Raw genomic sequence first — 20,006 nt, forward strand, 5'->3', positions numbered from 1 at the left:
TAGGGGAGAAGATTCTCAACTAGGATCAAGGCCAGGAAAAGAAGCAGAGCTCAGACTGGGTCTGGGGCCAGCGCTGAGGTCTCGGCTGGGACCATTGCTGGAGATGGACCGGGTAGGAGGGAGGAGAAGGAATGCAAGAGTGACAACATTGTGGGCAGCGTGCACAGACCAGGGCTTGCGTGGGAGTGTAATTCAGTCGAATCTACTGGGACTGGCCTGATAATAAAGCAGTTCAAACTCACTTGAATCAGACACACGGCGTCTGCTAATCCTCAACTAAAATCAGAGACTGAAGTTAATCAGGCAGGGTGCCTACCTCATATTTGGTTTGGTTTTATCTCTTTATTACTGGATTTCATTCAGGTCAGTTATTTTTATGCATTTTGCACAATAGCTGAAGCTAAAAATGCCTTTTAGTAATTTTTAAAAAATGAACCAAAATATTTGTTCATAAATAACTGACCAAAATAATTTCTTGTGCATGTTTAAAGCCTGCAAATGTAATGAAAATGTCAAATCTTTTGTAAGAAACTTGAAAGATAAAATAAGAAACAAACCTTTAATGGAAAAAAATGAAAATGAATATATGTATATATATGCAAGGCTGGGATATTATGCTGTACACCAGAAATTGACATATTGTAATTGACTATACTTCAATTAAAAAAAGAAACAATACTGAAGAAATACTGGGGAGACCTGAGGTCTAACCACCCAATAGGGCTCTTCAGAAGTAACACCTAATCTGTAAGAGAGGCCGCTCCCATGGGCTGCTACCGTTTTCAACACCCCATAGACACTGCCTCCTAGAGCCAGGAGAATTCTAGCCTGAACACTCACTCATCTACACTCACTTCCAAATTTGGGAACATTTGTAAGTGAAGCCCAAAGCAGTAGATCTGGCTTTTAAATAGAGTCACATTTAAATCAATCTCTGCTCTTCATAAGCTAAATACCATTTGTCATTTCTCAGCCACCATTTGAGTTTCACCCACACACCAGCCGCAAATTCTGGGCCATGGTGAGGCTGTGGTCAGCCCGGTGTCCGGTCAGCTAGCTAAAGATAACCAGCTAACTTACTGGCTCAGGACTAAAACAGAAAGAGCACTGAAGAGTAGTCAAAAAATCTATTTAAAAAAATTCAATGTTAAGAGATGGTGTAAGAAAGCCCATACTTTTCAATGAACTGAAATATCCCCAGTAATAGTAACTATAACTGACGAAAAATGAAGTAATTTTTTTTTATTTTGTAGCAACTCTGTTTTTTACTAGTTGCTATGATGTGTTTGCTGAAGGGATATTTTCCTTCTAAACGGAAGCTGGGTGGGGAGCCAGGTGGTGTGGCAGGGAGCGTCGGGAAGATGTCTGAGTGTTCCCCGGGTCAAGTCAAGAGAAGAAGGGTTTCTAATCACTTTAGAAAGGATACTGATTTCATTATCTCTCTGCTGGAGAATCTCTCGTAGCTTCTTATATTCTTCCTCTGTGGATGGTCCTTGGTTGACTTGATCTTTGACTTCGGAGAAGGGGGCTCTGCTCGGTCCATGGATCTTCTTGTCGGTCAGTAGTTTCTGTACGATGAAACAAGAGCTTAGCATCCACACCTCCACTCCAGTGTCTCCATTTCTTTGATTCTTTTCGCCTTTAACGATTCCTTGCACAAATCAGGCATGCGCACCCTGCTCTGACTTCCTGTCTTTGCAATGCAGCTGCCTTTGCTTGAATGTATGTCTTCCTCCTCCCACCTGTCTTCTTTCTGTCCTCCTTCCTCATTCCCCTCCTCCTTATCTTATCTCTCCTTCCCTAAAATGGGAAATCACTGCTCAAACATGACCTCCTCTTGAACTTCTTTCCCTTTCTCCACAACCCTGTACCACTAATTCACACTTTTAAAAAACCACTTGTCATGTATTAAAATTATTTTCTACGTATCTGTCTTCTCCACGACTTACTTATTCAACTTTGCCTCCCCTACACCTGGCTCAGAGCAGACTCACAACAAATGTTTATCATCTTAATAAAGCACGCCAAATTACAAGTGAGGTAGAAGTAGAGGTTAATGATACTCCCCTTGCGTCACCATGAAAGTAAAACCTAAGGCTGAAGCTGCTGGGAAAAAAGATGAAGGACATAGTTCTTTTGATATAGCCTGAAAATAAATGGGTTTTGAACATGGAACTATTCTGCGTAGAACGTAGAGATGCCTGGAAAAAGATTTAGAAGTCCAAGGTTTGAGCTTATTCTTTGGGAAGTAAGATACAACTTCTGAAGAAATTCAGCGATCATCTCAGCACTGGTTTGCAGATCAAACTTTTCTGGACACATGAAGCTGGGTCCTAAACCTTTCAAGAGTTGGTCAACTAGGAAAACTTTACTGCAGTTTGAACATGGCAGATAATGGCTTCTACTAGTGGAAATATTTAAATTTACCTTTAAATAATGGAAACAGTGATGAATTTTACGCATATCAGCGCCAACCTCTAGTTTACTCTCTGGATCCTGGTCTTCCAAAAAGGATGTTATTAGTTTTTCCAGCCTAAAAAATACATAATGTATGAGAAGCAACTATGAGCTTGAAACGTTAGACATTCTAATGGAATTGCTTGGTTGGCTAACGTTTGAAGTATTGGTCACATTTCCTTACCATAATATGGTTATCTGATTTGACTCTAAACATTAAGGGGGAAGAAGCAAAATGACAAAGTGAGATCTGAAATGATACAATTATTTGACTAATTTCCAATAAATTTTCATATGCAACTTCCAAATACTCGACTTCTACAAAAATGCATTCTAGTCAAGCTGACTTTCTATGCTCCCGTGCCTAGCTGCACCATTGCTAGAGAACGTAATGAAAAAAAAATTTTTTTTTTACTAGTTTCATTAAAAATTCATGCTACTCAACCTAAGCCAGGACCTCAGTGATGCTCTAAATCTGTTTACTCATTCCTGGATGACATAGACTCTTCCCAGTGGCTGTTCCAATCCTTCCACAGCCCCCCAGTCTACCACTGCTCTTTCCCTCTCCATCAGTGATGCAGCTTCTCACCAGATGGAGAAGGTCAAGGCTGCTACGAGGGGGCTCCTGTGTTTTCCTTTCCCTTTACCTCACAGTGTCTCTGTCTCACCACTCAGGCCTTTTTTGTTTTAAGTATTTTGGATCATATGCTTCCTCCTTCTCACTGCCCAACCTCTCCCCCAGGCTCTCTTCAGGCTCCTACTAGAGTTACCCGATTAATTACCTTTTTATCACCTCTCCATACTCTTTCCCTTCTGCTTACAATATTTTCATGTTTTTCCTATTCCCAAACTAAGAAAAATAGAAAACAAACACCTCTCTTTGGAGGGAACATCCAGCCCCTCCATTCTGAAGTCCTGGTTCAGTTTGTAGCATCATGTGTGCTTACACTGTCCACACTGTGTTCTAGAGTCTGTACACCACCTTAGCTCCCCCATTTGCTTCCCCAGCAGCATGAGGCAGTTTTTAGCTCTTATTCATCTTTGTGGTCCCTCTCCCTGACCCTGTATCTAGAGCATCAATAGAGAATCAATGGAAATTATTCCCTGTATGTTGAGATGAGACTCTTGATAAGAAAGGGGTGGCCACGAGTATCTACGATGCTAAATATCATGATACAACAGCAGTGTATATTTCTCACATTGTTATCAAAATATCTGCACACTTTCAGCATCATTTTAGACTGTACACATTTCCCTTCCACTATTACTATTAGACCACTCAAATAAGATGTAATGATTTCCTCCATATAGCAGCTTTAGATATCACTTTTATCTCTTCCTCTAATCTGTGACAGTTGACAGATGTATGAGACAATTTATATTGTCATTTTTAAGGAGCTTCTTCAGGTGGAGGGATACTTACTTGCACTGTTTGCTGAATGACCTAATGTTTCTTTGACACACAGAGAAATAAGTTTCTGATACAAAGATTTTTAAATGATTTTACATAAAATATTATACAATACACACTTATGAAAAGAATTCCAAACAATACAGATGTGATTAAATTAAAAAGTAAACCCTCCTCTCTTCTCCTTCCCCTGCCACCATTCTCATCTGCTTTATTCACTCTTAGCACTTTGGGGAATCCACTGTTGATATGTTCCTCTAGCTTTTAACAAAGCAGATACCTATATTCTTATGTGCATTTGTAGATTTTGTTTATACAAAAATGAGAGAGGTCATACTCTGAAGAGACTTCTGTACTATTATTTTTCAAAACAATTTATCACAAAAAATCTTTCATGCCAGTACATTTATAACAGAACAATTTCATTTTTGATGACTGTATAATATTCCACAGTGTGGGTGTACTAAACCTCTCCTGATGGACACTGAGACAACATACCCATAGTTGGTGCTTTCCTCTGTAACCCATGAGGAGGCTTGGCTCTACAACTGCTACTTAATGAGGCTTCAAAAATATTCATGTTTATCTGCTTGTATTTCCCCTGAATACTTAGCAGACATTCTGGAACTTTGACAAATCACCACTGCTTCAACAAGGATATATCCATTCTCTGGAGTAAGAGCACTTTTTGGTTTCCAGTGTCCATAAAATTTCAAACAGACAATATTAAGTTAGAAACAATGGTTAATCAATTCCTCTGTCTTCCTTTTCCTTTAGAAGATAATTTCTTCTGTATAGTTTTATCATAAAGTATATATTCTGAGTATTACATGAAGGAGGACTGAAGTGGACTCCTCATTCACAAGAAAGCATTGTAAGGTAAAAGCCTGCTGATTAGCTGGGTGACCTCTCAGATCACTAAGTCTCACTGGGCTTTGGCCGTTTCATCAAGACTGTCGTCCTGCACAATAACAGTATAGGACACAAGGAGGATCACGTACATGATCCAAAGAAATGGTGAAGAACTTCTGCTTAAATGAAGAACTGGATTGCTTTACTTCCTCTGAGACTCGATTAGTGTGATATAAAAGTAAGAATGAAGATCAGGCCTTTTCATGTGCCATTTTTCCCTAAGTGCTTGAGAAACAGAGCCTCTTTAGATAACATAAGAAATGCCTGGTCCTTCCTCCATACATTAAATGATTTATTGTTGAATTTATTTTCTTATCAACCAAGGACTTGGACTAATAATTAAAGTGCAGAAAAATGCCTAATTCAGATGCTTCCAATGTACTCCTCTCATAGTTAAGAGTGAACGATTGACCCTAAATTCCCTGAATTTTCCTATCGCCTAAAATAGTTCCCAAGTTCATACCTAGTCACTGCTCCCACAGAGGGGTCTCCCAGCTGCCAGAACCCTGCTGGCTAGTGAAGAACTGTTTGCAGAAAAGGCTCTCTAAGGAGGTCAAGTAAGTATGATAAAGTCTGTTCTTAGGAAAAGCCCAAGTAAACAAGAAACTACTTATTCTCTACTTTCACTAAAAGAAAAGAAGGAAAAGACTCCTACTGGAGAAGTAAAAATAAATGTATGCCATTCAGATCTAGTTCATATGGACAGGAAAGACGGTAGATAACATAACCTAGCTGGAGGTGGTGACTGGGGGATGTCTCCAGCAACCCATGGCACTGGCTGTGGGAAAGCTGGGAGAGAAGAAGGACAGGGAATCAGTAGGAGGAGCATACTACACTGGGGCACGGACACCCTGGCTGGTTCTAAGCCACTGGGACCACTGTGGGAGGTACGCCCCAGGGAGTAGTGGGGGGACAAAGATAACAGAAGTGTCCTACAGCACAGCAGTACTCCAGGGCATTTACTAAAAACAAGGCTAGGGAGTACCAAGCAATGGGACCTTGTTCTCTGATACTGAGCTGGAAAAAGTGAGGTGGACAAAAAATATGCCAGTTGTGGGTCAGGGCTGTTTTGTGGTGGAACCTGATATCCCTGAGCTGACGGTTCTTAGCTCATCTGGCCTCTCACTGATTCTGAGAGAGGAACAGGTGACTCATTCTGAAGAGCTAGAAAGGAGTTCTGACCAAAGAACCTAAGTGCTATTCATTATATCAAAATCTGCCTGACCGCTACCAGTTATTTTGCCACTAAAGATGGAACCATCAAGGACGGGTTGTCTCTGACAGGGTTAAGCAATGGGGCTGCTGACAAACTACAGCTACATATTAACATGAGCAAATATCTCCAAAAAAAAAAAAAAAAAGCTGGAAAACAATGATACAGATAAGAGGAAACTTCATAACTCTTAACTTCTAGGAATGTAACTAAATAGGAAGAATGGGAGAATAGTTGCACAATTACAAAATATTGATCATTGTTGATAAAAAAAATGTGGGTGAACAATTAGGTTGAATGGTCTCAACTATTAACTAATTCATCAACCTCTGTGGGTCACAAATTTCTCATCTGTAAAATATGCAAGATAATATTATCTCTAAACTCTTTAAACTCTGTGAAATAAGGTAATACAAGGAACAAAGAGAGGGCATTTATTGTCTGGCCCATTAATGCCTTGCTATTCAAAATGTGACTAGTCGGCCAACCTCATAGGCATCACCTGGGAGCCTTTTAGAAATGCAGAATCACAAGCTCCATCCCAGACCTGCTGCGTCTGCATTTAAACAACATTCCTGGGTGATGCGTGTGTACGCTAATGTTTAAGAACCATTACAACAAGGCAATCTGCTGTTGAATGTTGAGTCAAGAATATATACACATCTTTTCAGCCCTGGGAACCAAACAAAGAAGTAACTTGAAACGTTAAATGAAAGGGTAACAATTAATGGTCAACTATGTCCTGGCCACTGAGGAGCTAGTGACCTTATGTGCTTTCTTATTTAAGTGGGAAAAGAAGAAAGAGAATATCACAGCCCGGTTCTCTTTATAACTGCCTTCCCCTAATTATTTTATTATTACTTTTACTGAACATCCATTATGCATCAGGCACTCTCACATGTATTTTGTTATTTATCTGAACCATAAACCTAAAAATTATCTTCCCTTTTTCATAGATGAGGACAGGAACGCTCATAGAAACTAAGTGACTTACATATTGTTACCAATTTAGGAAATTGAAACACTAGGATTTAAAAACAGGTCTTCTGCATCAGGAACCCTCCTTTTCCCACACGTATCATAAAGCCTCTCAATCAAACTCAAAAAAATGTCCTCCACTTGTTATAATCCCTAATATACTAAAATTGTATTTTCAATTTGGAACTTTTCTACAGACTTTTAAAAAATAAGAAAAGATGCAGCAAACAAGGGCAACGAGATCATCACATAAAACTTTGTGTCTTGCATGTTAAAGAAAAAAATTTTTAACAGGATGCAACAATAGGAGTTCTCGAGACCCAAAAGTGGGGGGCAAAGGAAAGCCTTATTTTGACTTTGCTAACATGACAAGCTTCTTTTAAGAGGTATGACCCTTTAAAACATACAGTGTTTGAAAAGCACATAATTTATAAAAGGAAAATTCAGATAAAAACAATAAATTCACAATTTATGATTAACTACAATCCACAGGACATGAAAAACTGAAGGCTGAGATTGTGCCAACAGGACTACAACCAAAGGAAACTATACAAATATTTTTCAGGGTCATTAGTTTCATGTTTGTTTTTTGTTAGATTCTGCTGAAAGAAGTATTCCCAACTGGCTTAAAGGTGGTTATTTCAAGGGTTTTCTTTTAGAATTCTCTGGTCTATCACAAGTATTATATACATTATATGTTCCCCTAGCTTTAACCAGTAAGTGAAAGACATGGGCCCTCTTGTGCAAGAAATTGAGTTCAAAGTCAGCCACTTTGTTGGAATGAGCTCTTTTTAATAACAGTAAGGGGCCAGAAAGTTCACGGTTTGGGTGATACAGAGGAAATTCCTATGCAGAGTTTACTTTCAAGATTTATCTTAGTAATACATATTTCCTTTACCTCCACAAAAGTAGTTATATTGCACCTCAAATGCAGAGTTGCACAACTGCTTGATACTTACAATGTTCTGCAATAGCAAATGAAAAAAATACAAATCAACATTCAGCCTGGGTTGCCTCTTGAACAGTGAAGATACAGCCTATTTATAGGAAAATACACTCATGGCCATGTACTTCAGTTTATGGAATTCTAAAAAACTATTTTAAAATAATTTTAAAATAAACTAAAAACAATTTTAAATATATTAAAAATTATTTTAAAATGCAATGACAAAGACTTTTGAAAAATTATAAAAATTAATTTTGTTTTTGTCAATCCAGACTTTCATATATATCCAATTTAATGGCATATATATCTTGATATGATCAAACATTTTAACTTTGGTAGACATAAAAAGGCTCATTGGTTTAGAACAAATGTAAGTAAAAGATGAAAATAAAATAAATTAATCAATCCATAGGTATTAATAACCACCCCTTTAAATTCTAAATGTATCTTTTGAATCCCTCGTTTGCTGCAGGCAAACACTATGTTATTTGTGCTGAATGTAAACATGAACAACTATCTCCATAAATCCATAATAAATAAGAGATTGACTTACAGGAAAGTGAATGGTAGTATGGTAGGATTATTGGGTAGTTAGATAAGTGGGAGCACCAGGCAGATAAGGGAGGGGAGGGAGGATGATCCAGAAGATGGGGGTATGTCCGCCTTCAGCATAAAGGGGCTTTACTTCCTCTAAATGAGTGCCAGCAAGAAACCAGTTAGAATCTGATGGCTGCAACTACACAGTAATGACAAGGACCTAACTGGACATGACCCAACGCTCATTGTAATATAATTAGCATTGCGGTTTAGCACCTCCCCCTCCCCCTCCCCATGGGTTTTTCTGTGTGTATCATGGGTAAGGACATGTGCAAAAGGGGATAAGCATGACTAAGCACTCCAGGGACAAGAGTGGTCAATCAATCAAGAGACCACCCTAAGCAAGGGTATAAGAGAAGGGGCAAACAAAGACCATTGCTATCCACCCTTGGATCAGCCTACATCCTGTTCTTGGAGATGTACTTTCCCTTTGCTAAATAAAACCCTTAAAATCTTTCACTACACAATGCTTCCATCTCCTGTCTGAATTCTTCTTTTTTGGGTAAGACAAGAACTGGGGTCTTTTCCCTCCCCATTTTGGTGTAACAGGGTGGGGCAGAGAAGCTATTTAGGGTGCAGAACAGCGGGGGGGGGGGGCAGGAAAATGTAAAAGAAGGTCACATTTAAGAAGGGAGCAATGACAGTCAGGAGAAACAAGGTAGAAAATGTTTCCTCTCATGATGGCAGAGATGGAAAGAGCCATGACAGAGAAGTTAAACTGGGCTTAAGTTTAGAGAAGAGTGCAGTAGAGAAATAGACTCATAGGGCAAGGACTGGGAAAAAAGACAAACTGGATGAGAACGTGGAGGAGCTACCAGGAGAACCCCTCTGAGGAGAACACTGGGGACAGTAAGGAGGCAAGTCTGGAAAGTGGGAGAGGAGGGGAGGGGAGAAGAAAGGAGGAGGAGAGGTGGGGGATGAGACAGGTGGGGGAAAAGGACAGGAAGGTGGGGAAAGGAGAGGATGGGGTGGAAAGGGGGAAGAGAGGAAGACAGATCTCAGCTGAATAAAACCAGAATGCACCTATGGAACAAAGTTAACTGAGAAATTTGGAGGAACAGGGCTAGTTGGAAATGGACTGGGCTCTACCATAGCCATATATCTCCATGGTTAGTTTCCCAACTACAGGCTTTCCTGACAGTTCATTAATTTGAAGTAGTGGTGAAAGCTTTATCTACCCTTTGCTCCAACTCTCTGAACTCTTCCTGTAATTCTGTCTTATATGGAATTATATTTGTAGACAACATTAAAAGTTTAGAGATAAGCATTTCTCAGCTGGTTCCTTTAGCAAAAATTTTAAATAAAAGCCTTTGTATGTATACGAAAATGCAAAACATATATTTTTTAATTAGAAAACTTGTAAGAGTTTTAAAAGACAGATTTTAAAAGATTTTGATATGTAAAAATACAAAGTAAATCCTTGTAGGTATGTTCCCATTTGATAACAAATAATTTGTTTTATTCTATCATATGGAAAATGGCTTACAGCTGTTTGGAAACATCTGTTCATGTAATATGAAATCTAAAGAAAATTTATGTAAATTGAATCATACATTATCGTTGAGTTCTGTATTAAATTGAAGATGGGTTTACAAGGTAAAGACAGAGACCCTAAGGTGAAAGAAATCACAATAAGGAATATTGAAACCTTAATAAATGAAATGTTTAAAGGGAAATGACCATTAAATTGTTAAAACAAAGATGCAGGACCAATATAAAGAAAAACACAAATTTAGAGAGGGATAAAAGAGGACAAGTACACACTGGGAATCATTATAATCTTGAGTGAGAAGATGCAGGACTGTAATCTCAGTCTAAATTATCAATAAAAGTTAAAGTAAATCCAATGAAAGTCCCAATGCATTTTTTTTCCAGAAAAAGAACATATACACACAAAACCCACAAAATTTTGTATATATTTTTGGGGTGAAGGGTTTATAAATCCCCCCCAAATCTATGCATGGACCAGAAAGAACTTCTGTTGAAGATGTACATATATATTGATATAAGAAGATATTATAATCGAGTGAAAAACATAGGTTAAAAAACAGTTTAAAAGCCATGAGCTCATTTTCATTAAAATAACATATTTATGTGTATTCATTAAAAAACTTGGAGGATTACAACCAAATAAAACAATTGTTATCTTTGAGTGGTGGAATTACAAGTAATTTCTATCTTTTTTCTTTTTCTTTATCTGTCCATTATCACTTTTCCACAATGAACATGAATTGTCCACAAAATAAAAAATTATAAAACCCCTACAATGCTCAAAGCAAAATTTTAAAAAATAGGTAAAATTCTAGAACCTATTTATAACATTTCAAGTTAACTTTCCTTGCGGATAATGCTATGGGAAAGAGATGCACATTATTTACTATTAGGTCCTTGAAATGAAATCCAAAGTTAAGCCCCAAAGCTGTTCCTCCATTGCTTCCAGACGGGTTTGATTTGTTGATATGATCTAATTACTTATTTTATGGTGCTGATTACAGTGGTTGGTGGCTATTCCTGCATTTGTTTATCTATCCTTTGAGCAAGCTATCAGGAACCAGGTGTTAGACGTTGCTGTAATTTATTACTTCCAGAAGTGCACATTTTCACACTGGGGGTTTTCTTTAAGTGGCATAAACCATATAAAACTGTAATTAGAAAAAACATTTGTTTCAGGAAGTCTTTAAAAATATCCAGCTCCATGTATATGCAAACTTTTCCTGTGAAAAGGTTATGGGGGAAAGCAAGAGAGAAATACAAATATTCCTGTGTGATGCGATGAAGGATCTCATTCCTTCTTTTAAAAGAATTCCCTGAAGCTCACAAAGCCCAATGCACCAAAGGCATTAACATTGAGAAAGCATGAAATAACAAAAAGAATGAAACAGTATGTTCATACTTTCACACTCAAGACTTTCTAATTTAGAATCAGGTACTTGGGCTTCTGATGAAAGAGCTGTCTAGGCCAGAAGAATCCAACGTGTCAACCGTAGACCAATAAATGGAATTGCCATTCATGCCTGGTTCTTATTCTGTTATCTGGTTTTGATATTCATTCATTTGGTCTATTAGAACCCAAAGCACTTAAACTTTAGGAGAATAAAATAATCATTAAAGTAAAGAAACAGCCCTGAGATGGAGACAGGCCTTTTTAATCATGTTAGATAACTATGTCTGAAGAACTCAAACGCTTCCATAAACGACCCAAGGATAATTAACACAAGCTGTAGATCATGCTTTTAGTTTTGGTTTTAATATCTTCAAAATGTGGTGTCAGGACCGAAAACACTTTGTACCGAAGTGGAGAAACCTCATCTGTAGTGAATTATTTCTCATGAATGATTTCAGAGATCTGATTTCTTATAAAATAAGAGAGGGAGCACTAGCCATTAATGACCCTCTGGGATATTTAATCTACAAAGCTTAGGTTATTGCTTCTCGGCTAGACTTTATTAGAAGTGGGGGTAAGGATGACTAGGATTCAAGAGATGTGAATTCAGGACCATGTTAACAGATAATCTTTTTTTTTTTTTTTTTTTAAACATTGCCTGATTATGTGGGCCTCTCCTATTCAGGTGGTGTAAATTAACTGTTCGGTAAATACTGACTACATACAAGCTGTTTCTTAATTCTTTACCCACTGAGACATTTTAGAAAAGAACTATATTTGGGGCTTAAATTTGTCACCTGCATAAGGAGATAGTCTATGAAGACAAGGAATAAAAATCAAGAATGTGCTAACTCCTTTCATTCTTACATGTATTCAGAAAGCAAACCATTTACTACCAACCATGACCCAGGTGTTAGATAGTTAAAGACCAGGAAGACATGTCCAAGTCTAGTCACTTGAAGTCCCCTGGGATCTCAATCTTTAAAAATCTTTGAGGCTGTGTTCAATGGCAATTTTAAAAAAGATAATAAACAGAAATATCCATCAGTTGTTTTTAAGGCAAACTCTTCATGGAAATTATGCAAATGAAAGTAAGAACCATGATCATATAAAACCAAGCTGAAACAGAGTTACAAATATTGCATCCAACACATACTAAAAAAATATTCTTTTATGAAATTCAAATTTAACTGGATGTCCTGCATTTTTATTTGATAAACCTGGCTACCCTGAGCTGGCAACCAGAGAGCCTGCAGGCACTCCAGCTTCGAGCTGGCCTGTGGGTGCACAATAGCGGGGCGCATGGTCCCAGGCACACGGAGGGGCATTGACAACTGCTGCTGGTTAATAGCTCTGGTAATAAAGACAAGAGAGGCCCGATGCCACTGTTCTTTTCTGGGAGAATAAAAAGTACTGCAAGCATTGCCCACAGCATCTAAATGATTCCCCACTAATAATAATAATACATGACATTTTCAATTTATTTTAAAGCTAAAAATTCAGAGAGCTATAAAACTATTTAGAGCCCTTTGGGAGCCAGAATCGGTGAAGGCTCATTTTCGCAGGAAAACATCCAACTTAGTAGAAATCTTCTGTAAGTCACATCACTTCTTTGGGTCTGTTTACAAATCTATAAAGTAGGAAAACCAGGCTGCAGCTTTGCTCCTACCGATCCCTCCTCCATCTGAAACGTTCTCCCTGTCCAACTTTGCTTTTCTAAATCCTGTCTTAATACACAGGTCTGCTAAAAGTCGTCCCTGGTCCTCCCACTCAAAAGTAATTCTGCTCCTCCAGTTACCCCAGCACTTCTCTTGTGTCAGGAATCACTTTTTACCTTATAGATATTCATGTACTTGTCTTGTCTCCCTTGCAAGACTGAAGCCCTCTCAAGCCAGAATCTGTCATTCATTCATCTTTGTAATCCCACCCTGCCATCCCAGCTCCAAGCACCTCATTTTGCTTAATGCCCTGCTGTGGGCTGAGGATTCAGCCTTTCCTAAGTGTCTCTAAGGAGGGCAGACTTTTTAGGGTCATTTTGCAGAAGTCATTGCCTGAGCCTTTTCTGATTCAAGTCAGACCTTCTAAAATGCCCCTGTACAGATCTGAGCTGGAGCAAACAGGAATAGAAATAGCTAAAGCAATGAAAATCCTACTGCATGCACCCTGAGGTTGTGTAATTGCAGTCGGAAGTCTCTGCATTTTCAAAGGCTGACTGAGGGCACTTATGGACTGAGCGGGTAAGTGGCCTTTACAACAAAAATATGGATCAGCATTCAAACCAGGAAGCACAGCCAGTGTGGGTGCAGAGGGCCAGCTCACCCAAGTTAGAAGACAAGGCAGAACCAGAACCGTGAAAGAAGGGTACCTAAGTTGAACCAGAAGACATCCTACCCTAGAAGAGAACTTTCAGCTAAAACTAGACCTACACAGTAAGTTATCACAAACCTATGTATTACCCACAAAGAACATTCATGAGAGTGACTTTAGGTCATAAGGCATTTTTCACGAAAAGAACACCAAGAAATCTCAAAATGTGAACATCAAAGTAACTTTTTAGGAACAGATATTGTGCAACCCTTGTTTTCCTAAGCCAGTGAGGAAACATGATGCTCTGGAGGTTCAAAGCCCAGCTCAGCAGAAGAAGAAGGATGTGCTCAGCCAATGGGGAGGTGCCTGGGGAAGCCATGGGCACGGCAGGGTCACCCAGGGAGACCCCAAAGAATGAGTCATGTCCTGTGTTTACGAGGCCCAGCATGAGGGTTTCTCCCCAGCTGTCTGAGCTTCTAGTCATGTGACATGTTCAACGGAAGCCACGTGAAAACAAGTTTCTGTGAAATTAGTGATGCTGACTGAATCGAACAAAAAATCCCATACGTTTCCGCTCTTCCTCTTTGGCTGATAACAATGAAGAATAAGAAATGACCTTCGGAAAAGTTAGTCATTTGACTCAAATGGTGGTTAATAAGGATAATTAGGATCTGTCCCTGGGTTTCTTAATAGTTACCTCATAGGTTAGTGGCCCCCTGATTACTTGAACTGTAAGGAATTTAATTATTGGCATGAACTCTTGAGTTTTATCAGCTGTGGTCACTTCTACATAAACTGTCTCAGTAAAACAAGCACTGGTTAATATACTTCTATCACACCAAAAACGAGCCAACAGCAGTGGGTGGATATTTACTTTCTGGCCCTGTTCTCTGTCTTACTTCAGAAGCCAATTCCTTAGGATGGAAAGGGGGACGCATTTCCTACCAGGGGAAACATGTACGTTCTCTCCTTGTCTCTTAGCAGACCTTCCAGATACGACCATTTCTACATGGCATAGATAGAGTGGACGAACAACAGTGAAAAAAGCCCAGAATGATGGGCTTAGTTTCTGATGATGAACAATATAGAAAACTCTAGCTAATTCTAGAATACTGCTTGCATTTTGCCCCCTAAACTCCTAGAAGTAGGATTCAGGTTTAAGTCATCACCGTAAACCTCACATCTTTTTGGCTCAAGGGCCACAAAAGAGCTGCCCTGGAGACAGACAAAACAGGACTCTGATTCCAACTCTGCATCTCATCTTGCTAGCTGAATTTATCTGCCTCATGAAGTTACTGTGGAGTTTTTATTAGACTATGTACATAAAAAATGGAATGGAATGCCTATTGGCAAATGCTCAATAGATGGCATTTATTTTTATCGTAATTATTACTACATGTTTGCTGAGTGACTTGAAGGTAACTTACGGAAAATGTTATGAGTTAGCGAACATTTCACTTTTGTATCTTTAACATATTTTTAAATGCCTTTATTTTGTCTGATCATAAAGTGATGTATGTCTAACACAAAATGTTTAGAAAATAAAGAATAGAAATGATGACTCCTGGAACCCAGAGATAACACTGTGAAATTTTGGCGTTCATCCTTTCAGACTTGTTTGTAAGCAAATATACATACATGTGTCTAAGTGTATGCATATAAATGCATGCTTTGATTACAAAGTAACAACAGATAGAGCTTGAAAATATTCCCAGGTCAGTATATACACAGGTCTTCCCTGACACTGAAAACTGCTGCATTATGTTTCATTAAATGAATGTGTCATAACCCAATTCCCTATTATAAATGGTGTCGTGATAAATATCTTTCTATATGTATCTTTGTACATTTGTCCTTAAGGACAAATTTCTAGAAGTTAAATTGCTGAGCCAAAAAGCATATCCATTTAAACTTGGTACAAATGCTCTACAAGTCTGTCCAACAAGGGGAACAAGCTAAAAACTTCACATGGGATTCGCCCAGGCCTCAGGACCAGGCTTCCCAGTCTGCCCCTGGCCCTGTCTGCTCTGTCTGCAGGGTAGGAACTCATCCACGCCCTCACTGACATCGTATCATCATCTTTTCATTCTTACCAGTATGACTGGCAGAAACATTGCATCTCATTTTCATTTGCATTTCCTTGATAATTAGCAACTTCCTTGTTTCCTGATGGTTGCTTTCTTCCTCCAAACTTAGAAGGAAACTTATGGCTCTCAGACAGGGAACATAAGAAAAAGCGAGATGTAGAAAGAAGAGGAAACCCGTGGCTGCAAATTTCAATGAGGGGCTTCAGATTAAACAGAAAAGTAAATATACAGGACTGTGCTCTGCCCAGCACATGCTAGTTGACTGATGGGAGAGCAAATTGATGAGGGAAGCTGTTGAAAAGCTCTAATAGTAGGAGGTGGGCTTATGAATAAGAAGAGGGAATCTGATTTCTCCAGTAAACTGAAGAAACTATACACCGGGAACTAGTTGCCTTGACATTAATGGTGACAAATTTTTGAGGCTGTGGCAACAGTCATGAGTATGCTCAGTTAATGGTAAACACAGAGGGAACCACTGGGGAAATTGGGCAGGGAGGATGGGAGTGAGAATGAAGAGTACTCTGAGGAACAGAGTAAAAAAGTCTTGAGTCATCACTGGGCTTAGCCCCTTAGAAGCAGGCAGCTAGAACTGGGACCGGTTGTTTGCTGGGCCAGTCAGGGCAGCCTGAGAACCTGTCCTTGGGTTGTCCTGGGAGATGTTTGTCTTTTGCCTCTAAGGATGTGAAGACAGGCACTAGAGCAGAGCCTCTATAAGACAGCCTGTGAACGCCAGACACGGAGGGCTCTGGATGCTCGGCTAGGGTCAGCTCGAGGAGGAAACAGTGGCGCTTGCAAGAGGCATCTTACATTTCACTCTGGTGTGCCTCTGAAGGGAGTTGGTTGTGTACTGTGAGCTCAGATTTACACGCTCTTTTGGAGATAATTCTCCACGGTGTTATGCCAAACTAGAACGGCCTGTCAAACTACTCTTTTTTGATAGGTGTAAAATGAAGAAGAAGTAGGATTTGTCCCAGTGTTTAGCTGAACACACAAATAATTACCATTTCATAGCCCAGTGAATGACATAAGTTATCCTTGCTCCACTTTGGGGCATTGCTAACTTTACTGGCACTAGGATGTCCTGCGTTGAGGTTCTTTAATACAAAAAAATCTGATTTTTCTCACAAGTTCTCAGATCTTTACCTGAATGTCAGGGAGATGGGTATCCAAATTTATGGAAAAGATAGCTGAAAAATAAGAACAAAGTGTCTATTTCTAGATCCCAGTCACTTGGTGGTAGTTCTGAGGGTCCTAAATTTGCTTTGATATTGTATATGGACAATTCTTGAAGCAGGTCACTTTTTGGTATTTTATTTAAAAAGGTTGATTTACACAGACAGTTGTTTGGGCAATTAATTAATCTTCCTTTCATTAAGTCCTTTATACTCCTGGTCTTTATGGCCCATTTTGTACACGATCATTTACTTGTCTTTATTTTTTTTTTTCAAAAGCAGGTGTCACCCATCCTCACAGAGTTCCTTCGGCCCAGGCACCATGCTTTCTGCTTCTGCTTCTTTGGCAGCTTCTAGCACAGGGCTCTGATGTGCTTAATAATCCTCCGGGACTGATAATTAAGGCCCCAGGATAGATCTGAATCTCCAGTTTCAGTGGCAGAAATGCCAGGGAATGAAACAGAAGGAGAAATCTTAACACCTCCTCTCCCAAGCCTCAGAGGATGAAGCTAAGACAAACTGTTCTCTCTGAACTCTCTTTAGCCCACAGATTTGTAAGCAAATGAGATAAATTAGAAGATATATCCAAAGGTTAGGTTCCTAAGATCATACAAAAAGTTAGCCCCCTCCCCCTCAAAACAAGTAATCAAAACCAAACTCTTCTCACTAATTACAAAAAAAAGCCCCGAAAACCTCAACTCAATTCATCTTGCCAATTTTTAAGATTTTAGGATGTTCCCCAACAATTTTATCTTTGTGTATTTTTAGTACAACTATTATACAGATGTTGAAATGCTAAATTCAGAAAATGGAAAACAGAAGGTTTTGCTGACATGTCCAGCATTTGAAAGAGAGATATTTATTTCAAAATAAAAAACACGTGGAAAGTACCTGAAAGAAGTAACAAAGTATAAACATAAAGTTATTCTTGTTGAACTTCCACAGAGGGAGGGATGCAGAGAATTCCAACTGGCAGGAATCCCAAAGAACAGAGGGAAGAGAGAACAAGCGTTTGGAGTCCACATCTTGATGTTGGATGTAACATCCTTTTAAGTTCCTTACAGAGTCATCTAGGGGAAAAAATCTTCACCATCATTCGAGCAAAAGGTACCTGTCTTTTACTTCTGGTGAGTTTCTCATGAGCTCGGATGGGGGCATTACGTATGCATGTTGTTTTCCTTTTTATGCCTGAATGTATTTTTCAGAATTTCTTTGAGTGCATATTACTGATATACTTACATATACTTTATTATGTAAACATACATACACACATTTAAAAAGATTTTGTTAAAATTTATAATTTTATTTTAAACTCATATATAAACTTCATGTATTGGTTCTAATTATGATGCAGCCTGCTACGTTATCTTTAAATTTCCAAATGTCTTAAAGGTCTCAGCATATTTTCCTCTGTAGGGGAGTGTGTGAAGCTTTGTTATGGTTAGGGAAGTGGACAGTAAGATGCAAAGCAAACAACTCCAATTTGGAAGCATTTTACGAACATTCCATTCTGGCAATTTATGGTTCTTGTTTTATTTAGCTAGTTAGATATACAGTCTTATTTCAACTGTACAAGAAAAGCACCACTCTGAAGTGACTGATTAATAATACACAATACTATAGCCCAAATATACAAAAAAAAAGAAGACAAATATTATAAAAATAATTTAAAGTTAAAATTCTAGAAGCAGATGTAATTTAGATCTCAGAACCAACTATGTGTGTTGTGCAATAATTTGCTATATGCCAAGAGAGAACATTTGTTTTTAATTCTGCTGTGAAATTTAGTGTAAAAGTAGAGTTAACAAAGAAGGGCATTTTTTCCCCTGCTCTTCATTAATTAAGTGAAAACATTTTTATTTTGCCACTTGGAGGTGTAAAATCAGCAAGCAACATGAGTTCTTTTTAAAATGACCTCTAATTTTCTGTAGAAATTTTGGGAAATACAGCCAGGTAAAAAGAACTAACAACAAAAAATAAAAAACAAACAAACAAACAAAACACTAGTAATTCTAAAAACATTTTCATGTTTTTTCCTTCTGATACTACCTCCTTCTTTGTGGGTAAATGTGTGTGTGTATACTCTAGAGAGAGAGAGTAAAACAGTTTGCCCCTTTGTTTATAATGGAGAAGCCTGACAAAATATCTAACAGAAGGGAACAGATTCCTCAGCAGCAATAGAAGTTGTATCAAGGGATCACAGGGAAATAATAATTGTGTTTAGTGCATAAGCATGAATTATTCCATGAATCCTCATAACAGCACTGCGAGTGGATACCATTATTACTCTCACACAACAAATAAGGAGTAACTGAGACACACATACAGATGATATAATTTGCCCAAGGTCATACAGGTAAGATTAGAAAACTGAAGTAGAGGGATCATTTAAGATAATGCATCTCAGAATAGAAAGAGAGTCAAGATTAGAATTCAAGTCTCTTGACTCTCACTCCATTCAGATCAATTTCCTCTGCCTTATCTCAGTGACTCTGGACAAAGTTCAGAAAATGGTTGTGGCCAAAATTCTGAATACTTCAGGTAATTCCTCTGTCATTCACACTGATAAGAGAGATTCATGAGGCCAAGCAGATAGTGGACACCAAACCAGCGACTTGTGGGGTCTAAACGTCAGGAAGTGCTTTCTGTCCACAGAGACTGGTCCTGAGGCCCCTCCTTCAACCAAACACCTGGGCACTCCAAGTAGAGGTCCTGGAGGTGGAAAGTGAATGGCTCCTAAAAGAATCCAGAGAGAGACTCAAGGCCCTGACTGAGTGTTCACCAATTCATTCAACAAATATTTATGAAGGGTCTACGGTGGGCCAGGTATATAGTGGAAACCACACAAATCCCAGTCCTCATGAAGCTCCCTCATGAAGTATGGAGACACAGACAATGAACAGTGAAACACTGATATGCTGTCGCTGCTATGAAGAAAAATAACTCCACATAAAGGGAGTAAAGAGGGACAGGAGAAGGTGTATCTTAGATACTGTGGCCTGGGAAGGCCTTTCTGATAATGTGACATTTGAGTAATGAAGT

At 38.7% G+C, this 20,006-nt stretch overlaps 1 protein-coding gene across 9 annotated transcripts in view; it reads right to left on the reverse strand.

Moving 5' to 3' along the window:
- The window catches only part of KIF6 (kinesin family member 6), a 296,241-nt gene that overhangs the window by 144,836 nt on the left and 131,399 nt on the right, over positions 1-20,006 (reverse strand). For 8 of the 9 annotated variants that reach the window (XM_032463003.1, XM_014564323.2, XM_032463004.1 and 5 more), the window contains 2 exons: positions 2,428-2,533; positions 1,427-1,568 (listed from right to left, as the gene is read on the reverse strand). The exons of the other annotated variant lie outside the window; for it this stretch is intronic. In XM_032463003.1, coding sequence (XP_032318894.1) covers positions 1,427-1,568; positions 2,428-2,533 — 248 coding nt within the window. The remainder of the gene's footprint in view (positions 1-1,426; positions 1,569-2,427; positions 2,534-20,006) is intronic. 9 annotated transcript variants of the gene reach the window in all.

Source organism: Camelus ferus, chromosome 20, assembly GCF_009834535.1.
Source record: "Camelus ferus isolate YT-003-E chromosome 20, BCGSAC_Cfer_1.0, whole genome shotgun sequence".
In the NCBI taxonomy this organism is placed as follows: domain Eukaryota; kingdom Metazoa; phylum Chordata; class Mammalia; order Artiodactyla; family Camelidae; genus Camelus; species Camelus ferus.